At 36.2% G+C, this 17842-nt stretch overlaps 1 protein-coding gene across 1 annotated transcript; it reads left to right on the top strand.

The window, feature by feature from the left end:
- The first annotated feature begins 1615 nt into the window (after nt 1–1615).
- On the top strand, nt 1616–17741 carry LOC137405402 (uncharacterized). Its single transcript, XM_068091655.1, has 10 exons — nt 1616–1691; nt 2170–2826; nt 4676–4851; nt 6003–6052; nt 6678–6826; nt 9196–9340; nt 11441–11525; nt 15605–15870; nt 16109–16283; nt 16967–17741. The coding sequence occupies exons 2-10, from the start codon at nt 2177–2179 to the stop codon at nt 16990–16992; spliced, it is 1722 nt and encodes a 573-aa protein (XP_067947756.1). The 5' UTR covers nt 1616–1691; nt 2170–2176; the 3' UTR covers nt 16993–17741.
- The last annotated feature ends 101 nt before the right edge of the window (nt 17742–17842 follow it).

Below are 17842 nucleotides of genomic sequence, written 5' to 3'. Positions count from 1 at the left end.
AGTTAACAGTCATCAGAAGTTGATGGTTAGGTTGGTAGTTAAGTTGTTGGTTAAGTTGAAGTTAGGTTTGCTTCAAAATTAAATGAAATTTGAGAATCTGTAAAATGAAACAATTGACTAAAGGATTTTTTTGTACAGATGTACATGGTACCATCATTATTATTGATTCTGTTTGATATAATTCTGACATCAATTTTTGCTCATTATTTTATTTGGGATTTGATTTATTATCATTGATACTTTACATTGAATTACATTGTTCTGTACAATAAACAGGGTTACCACTTCATAGTTAATAAGTAACTGCTCTCTGTTCACATATACCAATCTACAGTGTGGTCAATTCAACAGTCGTTGTAATTTTGTTGACTGATTTGAGTTGCATTCAATTCTTTATTTTAGTGACATAAGTGACAAAACTAAACCAAATGCAACATTATGACATGGTAAAAATAGCGAAGTCATTAGAAATATTCTACAGCTTAAATACATGTATATAAAAATAACCTTTTAAACCCAACTTTAAATTATTTTAGAGTTGTAGAAGTCAGCGCTGACTAGCCACTTGCAAGTGAGTTCTGAATACAAGTTGTCTTATACTGTATAAGTGATAGCTCTCATGCACAACTGTAATTACCACAGGCAATGAGACTGGTTGCTCAGTATAGCTCTTTATTATTCAAACTCTAAAAGCATGAAAAGATTAATTGAATGAAGTTAATGAACAATTACCCGCAAGTATAGTTCAATACAATCAAATGTAATGCTGCAATGAGTTCACAAGTATAAGTATTTAAACAGTTACACCTCTAAATAAATGCAGGAATGTAAATGATGTACATAAGCGCCTGGCTGTGCAAAGGATGATCAATGTTATCGTTCTGTTATTTTACAGTGATGTAGAAAGTAGTTCTTTACTTCATAGTTTTTTGCGTTATCGCTGTGTGGTTCTTTGCTTTGTTATACTAGGCTTCTCTTCTTTTCACTTTGCTTTTCTCTTTGTGCTCTTCCTTTTCCCTCCTTTTAAACACTGGATTGCAGCTACCTATATAGTGAGTTGCGTGCTCATCCATTGGCTTTTTATGACAGTTAGCTTGCATATAGTAAACCTTATTTTAAAATAATTCAAAGCATATAACAACTAAGGAAGCTGGGCTTAGCAAATCCTTCACAGTATTGTATCCTGTGGTGAGAAGCTCTTGGTTAGCTTTTTATGTTTTATTCAGTTCGGAACACGAAGGTGTTCACCTATCTTACTCTCCAAAAACTCTAACAGCATTATAGAGTTTTTAGTTTAAATTTTGCATGATAAGCTTGTTAAGCATCAAAAAACCAAGTTTTGTTCTAAATAAGATAATATAATGCTAGATGTACACAAAGTCTTTGACACAGCTAATAATTTATTGAGTTGTCTTCTCGCGTTACACACTGTTCGCTTTATGGAAGTTTAGTTCTTGAACAAGTTAGACAGGAGAGTTTTAGCAGTTTTTTAATACGGTACATATAGAGTGGCGCCTTAACCTTATGTTCTGATGGAGGAGTTTCATCATATATATCGCCAAAAATCAACCGCTAAGTCTTGTCCGTTAAAACGATACATCTCCTTGCCGATTCTCAGCCACCGGTTCACGCTATAACTGCGTGTTTGGAGTAGGATTTGACAAGATTGCAAAGATCCAATATGTTTATAGGTTTGCTGAGCGCTATCAATGTTCTACTGAGATAATTGTTGCTTTACGTTTAGTTAAGACTAATACATTGGATAGTTAATCTGTATTTCTTAGTACTAGTGTTATTATTAACGGGTTTTATTCCAGTTTCTAGAATGTCTTATACAACACGGACAGGATATATGAGAGTGCTTTATCTTCAGTACAATTTCACATTTGAGCCTTAAGTTCGTTCAGTTATTGCCTGCGTTGTCTCACTAATTACATATCGCGTAAGGATGTCTCTAAACGAATTTAGAAATCGTATAATTTTTTATTGATCTTCATCCAGTCATGTTGTTATTCCTGACTAGTAGTTTTTTAGGTGTTGATTTCTTTTAGCGTAGAAAATTAGGTTTTTTATTTATTTTGTGATTCTTTGGTGAGTTTGTGTATGTATACATGTACTAAATGCAAAAATTTGTATTTTTATAATAGCATGTATAATATTATTTTTCAGGTAATTTATGACAAAGGAATTACATGGGTGTGCGCATACAGTCATAAGCATGCAAAGTAAATTATTGAATACATATATTGCCATGGGATGCAAAACTACCCTGGCTGAAGTTGCATGGAAAGCTAGCAACGGACAGGTTAGAAATGAAAATATCGGTACATTCATCAAGCTGATTTTATCAACAAAGGCTAGCGAGTGGTGCAAAGGCTACTGCTTATCTTATCCTCAAAAAGGTGAAAGCAATGTAAAGTCAGCGAAGAAATTAAGGCATACATCAGACAATCATCTTGGGACTGCAGGAAAAACACCATCATCTACCTTCGCGGAAGCAACGGACTTCTATAGGTCACCTACGTATTTTAAAAAATTCCATCACTGCCAATTACCTACATCTAAGCGCCATCAGCCTTTTCATGGATCCTTGTGTGGTAACTACAGAAAGAACACATTTGCGCATCATAGAATTTTGACAATACCATTTTCAAGAAGCTATAGCACTTCAGCAAATGAATCTCACAAGGCCAGCAGCAATGAATATTCATGGGATCATGGTCCTTCTCTAGATCCAGACTCTGTCACAGCTAGTTCTATATTACATGATGAAGAGGAAGATCGATTCAAGGGGAAATATGACATAACTGCAGAGGAGTTTGAAAGGTAAAAAGCTACAAGTGTATGAATGAACGGACAGCTTTGGGGTTGAGCATGATTTAGATGGTCATAGGCATACTTTCACCCTCCCTTTGTGATATGGTCACCAGTACTTAGAAATTTTGTCTTCAGAGTTACTTATGCGTCGCTGTAAGTTATCGCTGCAAGATATTTACTAAAAACTTTTGAATATAAAAATATCACAAAATGAAACATGTGCAAAAGGAATGTGAATGTTGAACATTTAAAAGAACTGATGTTATGACATGGCAATGAAATACTACACTGACCATGAGCGTTATCCACAAACGAAAATTTTTATATGTCCAGATATAAAGCATTATTGGGGAGAAAATTTGGTTGAATCTTTTACATTATAAGAAGTAACTTCTACATTGTTACTTACTTAACTAGCATAATATTTTATCAACTTAATTTTTTAAAAATACTAGTAGTTTGCCACAAGACAAACTCGCTATATGATTGACCGGTCTTTGGGGTAAGCTACATAAATATCGCCATCAGGCCGATTTTTTTTCAAGTTTGTCCTTATAATACAGTTAATAATTTTTTCAAAGATTCTGATACTATTCACTAGCACCGTAAACTTGTCAATTCCAAACATGCTACTATTTCCAAATACCTTTTAGTTACTGCCACCTGAAAACAGCCATTCCTAATAAAAACTATATTATTTTAACGTACAGCAATAACATCATGCTTTGAGTAATTTCTATTTTATACAAATGCTGTGCTTTATTTTACTTATAATTTACACATAATCTCTTAAATCACCAATGTTTTTCTTTTCAATTCATTTATCAACTGAGCCAATAATACCTAAGCGTCTACCTATAGTGGTTTGGGGGAAATGTGGCGCAGTAGGTAAGGCTCAGTTTCACATAATATTATTGTGAATGTGTGTATGTGCTGACATCTAGTTTGCTATTGTTGTATTGTAGTCCTACATATTCTTACCAGTAGATGGTAGTCATTTTAATCTTAATCTCTATTTACTTATCACAGTTGTATTCATTGGTTTTTCCAATCTTATTCAAACATTTCCAGTTTGGTAAATTTATCTTTATCGCAATCTCTTTGTTATATAATAAAATGTATGATTATTTTTGAACTCTTGCAACAATTATAATTGTGATATTCTTTTTATTAATAGAGATCTGACAATCTCTGTGGCACCCATTTTACTATCGCATAATTAATTACTCGTTACAGAGATGACTCTTGTCTCGAATATTAGGCCACCTATTCGAGATTGGTCAGCAGGTTAGCTAGAAATTGCAAACATGTGCAGTTAAACAATTTATTGTATATTTACAGATATATATGTCATGTAAAGGTTTGTGGAAACTGCATGCGAGCTAAATTAATGGTAGCATCACCAAAGACTTAACGCAATATTAGCCAGCGTCTTTTTAGCAAAAATCACCAGCTGTTGCTGCATACATCCCTCTGAATGAGAAGAAAATTATTCTTATATTGGTAATGGCCAAGTTTTATAATTGAAATGATGTGAAGTTCTCAGGGTCGAATCACATAAGTAGAAGATGCATGGGATGTGTCATTACATATCATACACTGAAATCTGAAAACTGTTTTTACCAATTTCATTAGTTTTAATCATTTTACTAAAAAGGAAATGATATTACTTAACCTTGACCCATTCATAACAGAATAAAACATCTGGAACTGAGCTCAAGCCACCTGATACAAATCTACAGTTTTATTTTAGAGAAGGCCGTACAAGTGGTCAATCTGCATTGAGTAGACTATTTTCATTGACTATTCATACACGAGTTCTCTGGTAGATGGCTGCTCGCAATGTTTGATGTTATAGCGTCATCGCTGACTTGCAACCCCGTTTACTGTCTCACTCGTCTGTGCCAAACAATGAAAAACATGTGAAAGGTACCCAGGGGAGTCTTGATGAGGGTTGGATGCTGGAGTGGGAAGGCTCGGGTGTGGTTATTTGGAGTCGCCTGATCGAGGGAAAGGACTATCTTCAGTACAAGAGTTAGTATTTAAAGTTTTTCTGGTGTTACTCAAGGCTGTCTAAGTCATCAATAGGTTTACTATTTATTAGTTTGCTGGATTATAAAAGACATGGCGTGTTTGAATCTGAACCGTAGAATCATAAGAGCTGCAACTTGGAGCCCTGAGAAATTGACATAATGCTGCAATGATGAACACTTGGCAACAATAGGCAAGGAATCTACCCAGGGTTTTCAAATTTGTGACAAGCAAAGCACTACACAGCAGTTTTTTTTAACTTGACACTCAAAATAATGGAGGCATAGGCTCTGTTCTTTAATCAGTCTGTAGCGGTGAGATTACTGCTAAATTTATTTTGTTGATGCGGGCTCAGGGCTTCAATCCTAGGGAAATTATTTTCATTAGACAACTCACTTGTAAGTTTTGAATAAGGAATGTTATGCCAACTGCCAGCAAATTCAACAAAAAAATAATTTTCTGTCATAACGCGACCCGCTGTACACTAATATACATGTGTGAATCACTCAATTCTTTGCGAAGGTTCATTTTGGTTGGAATTAACAAAATGGTCGAACCAAAGGAGGGTTCACATAATGCGATTTAAATGCAGCTTATTTTAATAAAATCTCAGGAAAGAATCGGATAATAAATGCAATACTTTGTGATTAAGAGATTGGACTTGGCTTTTTTGCTGTGAACTGTTTGTTTTTAAAGATTTTACAATCACAAAATACAATTTTTATCTGGCTGCGATTTCACTTTTCATTGTATTTATTAGCTCTGCATTTGAGTAGATTTCAGTTGTCTTCTCTTGTGAACATCCGTCCTTGTGAACATCCAGTCTTGTTCTTATTTTTTGAGTGAATACTTGTAATTTAGTAAAGCGGTAGTTTATCAAACTCATTTCTATTTATGTAGAACATGAAATATATTTATAAATCGGTAAGCAATTACTAAAGGATTTTATGTTTTCTATTCCAATAACAAACTTTCAGAATGCCCTGTCTCTCTCTAGGTCTGTTATACAGATTTCCAGCTTTTAGCTACTTGGGTAGCCTTGACTTGACAGGTTAGGTTTGCCATGTCTCTTCTCATTTTTACAGTTTTTAAATCTATTTCAAACTCAAAATAATGCCTAATTTTATATGAATTTTTCTCGCTGTTATTTGCAGTTGAAGGCCATTATGATGACATTCCACCCATTGCTTTCTTTTATATCCAGGTAAGTGATATTGCACCACAAAGAAAGCTCTAGTGTTGCCCTCCATATAACCCTGTGTCAGCAGCGGTCAATAGGTCAACAGCGGTTAATCAGTCCTTCACACCATAACTACTCTATTACAAGTACATTGTCCTTGAATGAACTTCACAAGATTAAAACTTGTCAACTTAGTTAGCCTGAAATCATATCTAAGCCTGGTTCCCATATACGTCGCAAAGCACCGGTGACAGCACCGCAGGCTATTAGTGGTGAAATGGGAACCTACGCGCCGGGCACCGCCGGTAGTTGCCGGCGGCATCGCAATAGTTTCGCGCTGTTTCGGCAAAACCTTCCCGAAATGCACTGTACGAGTGAAGGTTACCATTATAGAAACGGCGGGGCTAACAAGCATTTTATTTGATTACGCGATTATGTTTAGTGATGCAGCTTATATGTGAACATATGCCGCCGAGCCTAACGTCGCAAACGTTTTGCTGCGCAAGTTACCGCTGGAGTATCACAATCGATATGGGAACCAGGCTTTAGTCTCTATGGCGAAGTGGTGTGTCTTGTCGTGTACGTCGTTACACTTGCAACAAGATTAGAGCCAAAGCTAAATAGCAGTATTCTATGGTTACATGTTTAGATGAATATTGCTCACCGTCAACACTGGGATACAAACACTGATGCTATAGAGATCTTTGACACCCGTGATGCAAGCCAAACAGAACTGGTATATTGGAGAGTGAACTTTCCTCGTCTTATGGCAAAAAGAGACTACACTATCGCCCGACGGTATGTCAGCGCTATATTGTTTAACATATTTTTTATGTGTACTCTCAAGCTATCCATGTACTACTCCAATTCCCTTGTAGTTTCAGGGAACAAAATTGGGCTTGCTTTTAGTCGAGCAATTAGAAATTCACCAGCCAACTAATATATCAGCCGGTTGCCTTTTCCAGTCTATTTTTCATCATGAGATGTTAGCTGCTGAAGCTTCACGATGTTTTATGTAATGATAGGCAAGCTGATTTGATCATGTAAAGCATACAGTAACATAATTACGGGCTTTGTTCGCTGCTCATTATTGTGTTAGCAATTTTAGCCTAGTTAACATCGGTCAAGCCCTTGGCACTGGTGACTTTATTACCAAAACTATCATTTATTTGTCAAAGCATTCAGCACTGTTAGTCATATATAACTTGGTGTAACCTACTCGTCTAACTCAAAAATTCATATATTTTTAGAATGTTTAGCAATACTTCATGTTATATCAAATTCAACACAAAATGGTAAAAATCTTACATAATTAAAAATATGAGCATAAAAATCCCCATGTAACAATAAAATATTTAATAACTCATCATTCAATGATAAATTTAATATTGCCTCTTAATAATACTTTATCAACACTTGATACAATGTCCTTGTTAAACTGACATGAAATATGAAACATCTTTGTCAATGTAAGAGTTGTGTGTAGAGATTTCTTTGTAGCATGTAAGGGATCCATTTATTTGAAAAAAGATCTTGTAAAAAATAAACCTAAACCCTTTATTTCCCATTCTTCAAAACCATGACAATGAAAAGAACAAATATAGGTCAATCAAATAAAAAAATTGGGATTGGCCATAAACTTTGATCTCCAGTCTTAAAAAGTCACCCCATATACTGTACATGTATTACATATGCGGCAATGATACAGCGAGGAGGTCACACAGCAGAATATTTTTAAGCCATCGGATGCAAAATGTTAATAATCTTGTTTGCAGTAGGAATTTTGGCTTTCCCAGGAGAATGATTCTTCCTTGTGTAACTGCCATTGCTTTCGAAACTATATGAGCTAATAAGCTAATAATATGACTAACAAGCTTGCTTAAACCTGGTTAAAACTGTAAGCTTGAGTTTCTGATTGGAAGTAGCTCCATAATCTTACGAGACACTGCGGAGGGTTTAAATGTGTACCCATTAACTGCAGTGGTTCACGAGCTAATATCTTTACTTTTTATTATATTTTGTCACTTTTTATTTTTTTATTAGTACGGAGGTTAAATTATACACTGCTGCACACGTAGAGAACTGCAAGTCATTGTAATGCTTAAATGAGGTGCATAAATTGTCAAGTCAGCCTATCAAAAAGTGATCAGCTTCATCAGATAGTGAAATGCCAAGTGATTTGATTTACTTCATGGTCTCTTCTGCGCTGTTTCTCCGTGCACTGATTCATAAGGTAACTAGAAAAACAGAGCTTTCCAGTTATATAGAGCTATAGTTCGACAAACATAACATTGCCATGATTCTTCAAACATAACATTGCCATGATTCTTCAAACAGGTTTGAGGGTTTTTGTTTTTATACATGCTAATTTATAGTGAGTTTTGTAACTTTTTACGCATTAAAATTGAAGGTAATAATATCAGTTAAACTCTTGTTTTTCTTTCCTCTTTTCCTGTAATTATAAATTTGTAAGTTTAATTTAGTTGAGTTTTTCAAGTTATAATTTTAGTTCTCATTGGCTATTATCATGCTTCTGTCAGTTTACTTAGTAGTTGATGCTACTCCTACATGACACTTCTCAGACTTATTTGATAGAACTTGTTATGTAGGCTTCAGTAACTCATAGACTAAGTGCAGTTAACTTTGGTTATTCACCCACTTATACCTTCATTAATATTTTAAATTAAATTTTAGTAAGACCACCGTCACCTTATAGCTATTAGCTTACTATATAGCTTATTCACTTGCTATGCACCGTAAATTCCGGCATACAAGTCGGCCTGGTGTAGAAGTCGTGGTCTAAAGTTTGGTTTAAAAATCCTGGTTTTGACATATGCTCGCCGTAAAATATTAGTTATTTATCCATAAGCCGACTTCCTCGTCTAGCTCAAATTGTTTGATCGCTAACATATGTCGTATCATGTAATTTTAATTGGCAATGGTTTTTTGAAGTTGAATTTTACTAGAATTCGTGTCATGAAAAATGTTACCGCCATATAAGTCGAGAATTTTCAGAGGAATGATAATCTGAACGAAGTGAATGATCTATTCACATTGTTACATTAACTTGGAACAGCGACGGATGAAACGGTCACTGGCTCACTCTCTTCTCTCTCTCTGTTCAGACATGCCATACTGATGTTGGTTACCCTCATGTTTTTTTTTAGGCATCTGGTTGACCTGGAGAGGAATATGATGGTGCTGTATAACAAGGCCGTGTACCATCCTGACCGACCAATCAACAAGAAGTATGTAAGGGTGACAGACTATGACAGTCAAATGCTGATCAGGCCGGAGAAGGGCATAACTCAGGTACAGCCCCCCTTCTGCCTCTCTCTCCATGCTTCTATGGGTTATTAATGATACTTATTCTTTTCAAGAAATTGTGGGAATTAACTGGTCTTCTGATATCATTATTCTTGTCAAAGGAGAGTGACTGAGTCTGTTTAGACATCTTAGAGATGTGGTTTTTCAGACATTTACATTCCAAGTCTGTGTTGTGAAGTTCATCGTTATTATGTTGTTTTGGAAAAATGATTTGTGTTCACGCTGTTGTATACTGGACAGCTCAGTCTGGTGAATGCCGAAGAAGATTGAAAAAGTGAATATTTGTACTTATCCATTCGTTAATTACATTGCCATTATCCATCAGGTTATTCACCATTCACCTTTCTCCTTTATATGTACAGAAGAAAAGTGAATATATTCACCTTTCTGTACATATATATACATATATACTGAATATACTGTATATTCTGTGAACAGTTTAATATTCTAGAATGTAAAACTTTAATAAAAAACTTTTTCACTTTTTTTAGAGATCACATTTTTGGTGTCATATCATACAATCTAAAGGGTCTACAGACTGCCAATTTTCACGAATCACTGAAGTAAATATTTCTTTGAATGTTTCTCCTGAATCTTCGAGTCGATGGTCATGTTGCTATGGTGAAACTGATGAAAAACTAGTCATATTTTATTTTCGTATAAATATAACTGTTCCTAAGAACCCTCTTCGGTGCGCCTTTTAAAGAGCTTCATTGTAAGTATGACATTGACCAACGTTCTTTGCAGTATTTTGGCATTTGATGTGTTGCTGGAATTATTTTAATAAATCAACTGAATAAGAAATGAACCCACTCATTGTGGCACAAATGTGAAACTTTCCATCAACACCAATATTTAATGGTTAAAAGCACTAATATTGTACTTTCTCATACATTACTGTTGTATCATGGTTGCGCAATGCTTTGCTTCAATATATCTTATATTTAACCTATTTAGTTTGTTACTAAAATTGTTACAACCCTGTAAACAACCGAATGGCTGTCCGATTTCATTCGCAAACACCTGTAGCATTTGACTGAAACTGAATGGAGTAGTTAGTCTTGTTAACTCTTTCACTGCCGTAGACGCATAAATGCGTTTTCGTGGGACGACTGCTGTAGACGCATAAATGCGTTTTCGTGGGACGACTGCCGTAGACGCATTATTGCGATTTCCCCAGCAATTGCGTAGTTACCTAATTTTATTATTTGTTGACAGCATAACCCACGGTCTTTAAGATTTCTATGAAATTGACAGTGTTGTCCGAAGATTTGTCTATAAAATTAGCCTAAAATAACGAAGCAATTTAAATATTTTGTTTGAGAATTTCTAATTTAATAACAAACATTTTTTTTGTGTGAGTTCATTAATTACCGCACGCGAGTCAGAAAACAGGTTATTAGTTATGTTGATGACCTTATAGCCAAACCAGATTCAAATTTTTGTGATTATACAGATAATTAAAGCAGCAGCACTGTTCATGATATTGGTGAAAGTAATAATTTTGTAAGAGTAAGGAACATTATGGAGAATCGTTAGAGCTTCGCATCGATCGTAGCTTCACACAGCTTTATCATCGCACAAAGTATAGATCCATTGAATTTTTGCATAGCAATGTTGGTTAAAATGTTGGCAAATTAAAAGATGTAACAAAAGTGTTCTAGATAGAGATTGAAATTGGAAAAAATACTGTTTACATATCATGAAGCAATATCGGCAATTTTCGGTAAAATGGCTGGCACTTGGCAGATACCCAATTTTGTACATGCTTGGCAACGAAAGGGTTAAAGTTGAGCGGAAAAATGAGAAGAATATACCAAAATTGAAGGATGCCTAAAGACGGTCACAAACGTATTTGAAGTCCTTTATCAAACAGCGTTTAATCAAAGTTTTCTGTATATGATAGCCTATGGTAGCCTATGATAGCCTATGGTAGCCTATGATAGCCTATGGTAGCCTATGATAGCCTATGGTAGCCTATGATAGCCTATGGTAGCCTATGGTAGCCTATGATAGCCTATGGTAGCCTATGATAGCCTATGGTAGCCTATGATAGCCTATGGTAGCCTATTCTATTGTTTACAGAATGGGTTTGATTTCATTCTCACCTACACGGATGACACAAAGACCAATATGCCACAGTATGCTCTGAGGAGACTCATCAGAAGTGGTTAGTGCCGTGTTTGCTCTTTGGTTTACTAGGTTGGTGCGAGTACCTGTTTGATAGGGATAGGTTGGTGCGAGTACCTGTTTGATAGGGATAGGTTGGTGTGAGTACCTGTTTGATAGGGATAGGTTGGTGCGAGTACCTGTTTGATAGGGATAGGTTGGTACGAGTACCTGTTTGATAGGGATAGGTTGGTGTGAGTACCTGTTTGATAGGGATAGGTTGGTACGAGTACCTGTTTGATAGGGATAGGTTGGTGCGAGTACCTGTTTGATAGGGATAGGTTGGTGCGAGTACCTGTTTGATGGGGATAGGTTGGTGCGAGTACCTGTTTGATAGGGATAGGTTGGTGCGAGTACCTGTTTAATAGGGATAGGTTGGTACGAGTACCTGTTTGATTGGGATAGGTTGGTGCGAGTACCTGTTTGATAGGGATAGGTTGGTGTGAGTACCTGTTTGATAGGGATAGGTTGGTACGAGTACCTGTTTGATAGGGATAGGTTGGTGCGACTACCTGTTTAATAGGGATAGGTTGGTGCGAGTGCCTGTTTGATAGGGATAGGTTGGTGCGAGTGCCTGTTTGATAGGGATAGGTTGGTGCGAGTGCCTGTTTGATAGGGTTGATAACGATAGAAGTAAAAAACTATTTCTAATATAATATTAGACCTTGTTATCCGTTGAAATATATACTGGTTATAATGAGCTGATGCCGCATGACCTCGCTGATAACCGCCCTACATACTTACACTCGGTTTAACCAAACGCGCGCGCTTTTGTTCTATAATAACTTTCCACATAGACGTTATGCCCAATGTTCAAATACACCTGAACAGGTAGCTAGACTCACTGAACTGCTGAAGACCTTCATAACAACTAAATACTGAAGTCCAATATTATCTTCAATATAGCTCAATCATGTATGGCTCGGGCAGTGTGCACCTTTCTTGTTCTCTCAATTTTGCTTGGATTATCAATAGATCTTTACATACCTTTTTTCTCTTGCTGTTTCTGTCATTAGACAATTATTTTAACGCATTAACTTGACAAATCATTCTCTTTGCCGATTTTGATATTTTCCATTTAATTTCAAGCGGTAGTGCACTTTAATCTTCGAATCCTGTAGTTTCCCAACACATTGGCAAAGTTCTTCAGGAACAAAAGTCGTATCAAATTCTTCTGCGTAATGATGATGTTCATCGATGATTATAGGAAAGCTTGCAGTTTGTCGATCCTGGATCTTTCTGTCAACTAAGTCTAGTTTAAAGCTTGTAGACAACAGTAGATGCCTTTAGGAAACGAAATATATTTATTACAATAATTTGCATTATATAGCTTTAGTTCCAGAATATATAAGGTCTTGTGAACTTATAGGTAAAAAATACAAGTTTAATACACTAGATGCTAGTATAGTACCTGATAAGCATAGTATATATTGCGTAAACTCCTACATTATGGCATATACCCTACAGGATGAATTTATTGGCGGAGTTAAATTTCGCGAAAATTGCCATTTCATGCATATTCGCGGATTAATTTATTCGCGGCTGAAAACTGTCACTCTCTATGAAGAGTTAACTCTATTACATCTAGCAATAGAGTTAACCCTACGCATGCATGCATTGCGTGTTTCGTTTTCTATTTAGCTTACAACTACAGGGCGATCGTGCTACGCTATAAATTTTTTGCTGCGTTCAGAGGTTTTCATGAATATTCATAGATTTGGAGGCCTTTGATGAACCAACAGTTTGTGGTAAGTAATGAGTTTTTCAAAACCATTTACTAAATTAGTTGAATTTTACTTTGGTTCATTGTTAAAACGCAATATTTATTTTTTCCATCCTTACCGCTTCATTATTTGTTTTAGTGTGAGAGATTTTTCATCATACACGCAAGCACAATGACTGCAAGGGTGGTAGATGTCATTCTTAGAAGATCACCAATCATTCAGGGAGGTCTGGAAATTGAGGTAGAAGTGACCGCAGCTACTTGCGAGGAAAATATATCTGTTTAAAAAAAGGAACAAAACGCACAAATATTTGGCCAACCGGCAGAACTTTGCAATAGTAAGCCACGAGGAGAGTTCTGATGATAACTTCCTTACCAGTCATGTAGTAGCGAGAGAATCGCCTTTAACATCTACCCAAGACAGTGACAGCGATATAGAGCTGCTATTTCCAAAATAACTAGTCAGAGAACACCATTACACGCTAGTATTCACTTATCAAGAGTATCAGTTTAATTTTATTACTCTAGACAACCGTAATATAGACTAAACTGTTTATATTCACTTCATTCATTGTTTGTAAAATTTTATTTGTATTTGAAACATTTTATTTGTACACTCAAGTTTGTAATAAATTATAATATATCTATACATGAAATAAAATATATAATTTAATCATGTTTGCTGCAGCGATATCAAGGAGTTGTTGTCGATGAAGGGGTCTAGGTTGACTGGTTGCTTCTCTGCCAATATTCCTGCCTTGATGAATATTACTACTTGTCTCTAGTTTTCGTTATCGGAGTAGGTTGTTTCATTCTCAATCTGCAGTAAACACAAAAAAGAAAAAATATTAATAAGTTTTAAGGAAGTACAAAAACAATAGCTGAAGTATTTAATGAAAGCGATCAGTTTTTAAACAAAAGAATTAACTAATGCAGTTAATTATGGAAAAACGTATCTGCACTGCAAATCAAATACATACCATAATGTCCAGATCAGAGTCATAATCGTCCTCAACTTCGGTATTAGAGATTGATGGGGTTGATTTCAATGTAAAAAGACTGGGAGAGATTTTTTGCGATGACGAAGCCATGCCGATTAACTTGTGAAAACCTTGAATAATTTTGTAAAGTTCGATGCAATGGCAATAAAACTCAAAGCCCGGCGATGATTTTAAAGAAGTTTTGGAACTCGGCTACGTTTAGTACTTCTGCCTAGTGGCTATTTTTGCGATGACGCCATTCTGCATATCTTGTGACAACCTTGAATAATTTTGTAAAGAGATGTGATGCATTGGCAATGGTGTTAGCTCAAAGCCCAGGCAATGATTTTAAAAATGTTTTGGAACTCAACTATGTTTAGTATTTATATTAAAAACTAGCCTAGCAGCTAGTTTTTAATTTGATGCAGTAGTTATTCTCCCTTGTGATTAAAAATAGAACTAATTATTCACGGAATTTAATAATTCGCGGAATTGACTGTTCGCGAAATCGTGAATTTTTATAACCAACGAATATTTTCATCCTGTAGGGTATAGTAGTGTAGAGTCAATCGCTGTGTAATATCTGATGCAGTGGGAAGTCTAATGCAATATACTATCTACGTTGTATTGTACTAAGTGGAGTGCCTATTGCTGTGTAGTATTTTTTGCTGCAGATTAAGGTGCCCTTGTTTCTTCAATAGCAGATTTCCCAAAGCAAGCATCAGATCGCCAATAATATCACTTAGCATGTATTTGCTTAGTTTTTAAAAGGTTTGCTCCAATGCTTGCATCATTGTTTTTTTGTAGTGAGGATCTGAGACTACACAGCAGCAATTCTTTGTTTACCATCACTTGCAATGACTTTAGAAATGCTGTTAAAATGTCAATATATTACAGTCTATCAAAGGTGCTCATGCCTTAACTTAGAGCATCTGATTTCATTCAAGTGAATCATGTGTTACTCTTGCGATTACGGCTTGTTACACTTAAAAAAAGTAGAACATCTCTTTCTTGTCCTTACTGCTTTCCAAAGGTATATCCTCACTATATTCCACTGTCATCATCTTGTTCTGTCATCATTCACACTGTCTGCATCCTCTAATGGCAGCATGTTCTTTTATCAGTATTAATAATTGTAAGTGTATGTTACTGTTTGTATCTGCTATGTCAGCATTCACCACCACCATGTTAGCCATGCACCATGGCTAACATTCATCAGGTCCTTCATTTTTCACTTTGCTGTATTTGTATCTCTTGAACATTGACCTCGAACGTTGACCTCGAACGTTGGCCTTGAACGGTGACCTCAAATTTTGATCTCTAACGTTGACCTTGAATATTGGCCTACTAAAAGGATTGTTTTTTCCATTTCAAAAGGTTTGCCTCAGTTCCTTGGCTCTATTCATCAAGCGAGTCGGACACTAGCTGCTGACTACCGCAAGTTTAAGTCCTCTGGAGAAGCCATTTCTCAGTGCAGAGATGAGAGAGTGAAGGAACTCTGCCACATAATAGAGCAGGCAGAGGATGCGGAGCGAAAACGGCAGCTTATTCAGTCTGTGGGAGATGATGACGACATGGAGTCAGCTGAATGGGATGAGTATATGGAAGATGCAGAGGAATCTGTTAGCGCAGCCAAGCATCAAGTACGATTACTTACTCTGCTCAATTACTGACACATGTACTGCATGTATCGTTTATTTCTTTCTCCAAACAATTCATTGCTTAAATCTATGCTCACCTCATATTTAGGAGTTATCTTATATTGTTTGTACATTAAACTCTCGGTATGCCAAATCCATAAAGCAATCAATTTGCGATGATCATGGATTAGATTCAGCTATCTATAAAAAACCAGCTGACCGACGAGTCCTTTGGTTATAGATAGCTGAGGAAACACGCACTCGTGTATTACCTGCACACGTGCCTCTCCGGAAGATCAGCCCACCTGAGTACCTTCCTGACTGGAGAGCTTACTTGGAAGGAGTAGTAGCTGATGGCAGACTCACTCCTATTCCCTTGAAGAGAGTGCATTCACCGAAGCACCAGTCACCTTCAGGTATGTACTGTTGGCACCCTTGATGTACCTGTTGATGTACCAAAGTCAATATTTCCAATCAAGCTATGAGAGGAATTACCTGCTCCTTTCTTATTAGCTTAGCAGTCTCCGGTATTTCCTGCTGTCAGTGAAATGTAGACTGGCCAGTCTTTTTAGTCGAACAAATTTTGTTAAAAGTAAACAACTTTATTTATTGAAACATCTGATGAGTTTACAGTTTTAAGGCTAAAGAAGGTGCATAAACTAAGGTAGCCAGATAGAGAATGCCATCAAATTGAGTGTTACGCTTGACCTATTTAATTTACGTCTGTTGTAAACAACATCATTGGCCTACATGTATGTTACATGTATATGATTTATGTTCGGTGTTCCCCATACGAATAGTGACTTGAATATACCTTCAATGAAGTTTAAAGTATGATCAAATTAAGTTGACCGGAGTCTGTAAGACTTGCTAATCTTGTCAGGCGCTATGTGGCATTGCATGGTGAGACAACTCCTAAAACTAGTTTTGATGATGATTTTTTCCACTACTAGGCACAAGAAGTTATTTAATTATTGAATATAGTATTGCTCCTTGCTGTTTACTTACATGTAACCTATGGGACATTTAGTGGATCTGGTTGAGTGACCATAAAATGTTACAGGGTAAATGCTAGTAAGCGCATTGTTTCCTTTTGCAGGCTATTGTCGTGACTGGAGTTCTTGACCTCTTTATAATCTTCATCATATAGATATAAGGAATGGAATTCAATTACTTCCAACTACCTTCCCAAACGATGTTCTCTGAGGCTCAGTTGTCCAAGTAAAATCCTGCTCTACAGTAGAACTAGTCTCTCCTGCATGACTTGCCTCGCATGTCCGCATATCTAACACTCTCATTGCAAGATGATTCAACCATCCTTATTTTTATATACATCAACAACAGCTTGTCGTTAGTTTTCTTTGAAGATCAGACTGTTTTGCAGTGCATTATTGTTGAACACGTATATTTTGTTTTAAATCCCAGATGATTTCCAAACATTTTATGCAACTGATTGACTATAGTAGGTCCCCCTTTGCTGCTGAATAGCTATAGCCCTACTTGTTGCTCACGTACTGGGGTAGTTCCCATTTCTCCTACCATTTCCTATGTTGATGATTGTGTAGCTTAGGAATTAGCCATTATCTATTTGCTCTGAGATTAGCTTCCTGGTCCATTCTATAAATTATATGAGAGTCCCTCGGCTCCCTATCTCTTACCCCATCAATGTTATCTTTACACATACCAATTTGTCACAATGTCCATGTTTACGATGTGTGACTTGATACAATCACTATACTATGTATTCAAGCAAAATTGGCCTGCTGGGTGCTATGTTATGGTGATAATGACATTCTGGGTGCTATGCTGTGGTGGTAACCTTACTTCAATAATGTTTTTAATGTTTTATGCAAAAAATAAATTACATGACTAAGTTCCCATTTGATCATCTTGCAGGTTTTTTCGTCTTCAGCGGTTAATTATGGAGACTAAAACTTGGCATGGTTACCTCTGAATAACCTCTAGATGAGTTGGA

The sequence above is a fragment of the Watersipora subatra genome, chromosome 1 (assembly GCF_963576615.1).
Source record: "Watersipora subatra chromosome 1, tzWatSuba1.1, whole genome shotgun sequence".
Lineage (NCBI taxonomy): Eukaryota > Metazoa > Bryozoa > Gymnolaemata > Cheilostomatida > Watersiporidae > Watersipora > Watersipora subatra.
This window is presented reverse-complemented; position numbering and strand designations above follow the sequence as displayed.

Coding starts and splice junctions, on each gene's coding strand:
- LOC137405402 (XM_068091655.1), top strand. CDS start 2,177: ATGACAAAGGAATTACATGGGTGTGCGCATACAGTCATAAGCATGCAA. Junction 9,341..11,440: donor CGGAGAAGGGCATAACTCAG/GTACAGCCCCCC, acceptor TATTGTTTACAG/AATGGGTTTGATTTCATTCT. Junction 16,284..16,966: donor GAAGCACCAGTCACCTTCAG/GTATGTACTGTT, acceptor TTCCTTTTGCAG/GCTATTGTCGTGACTGGAGT.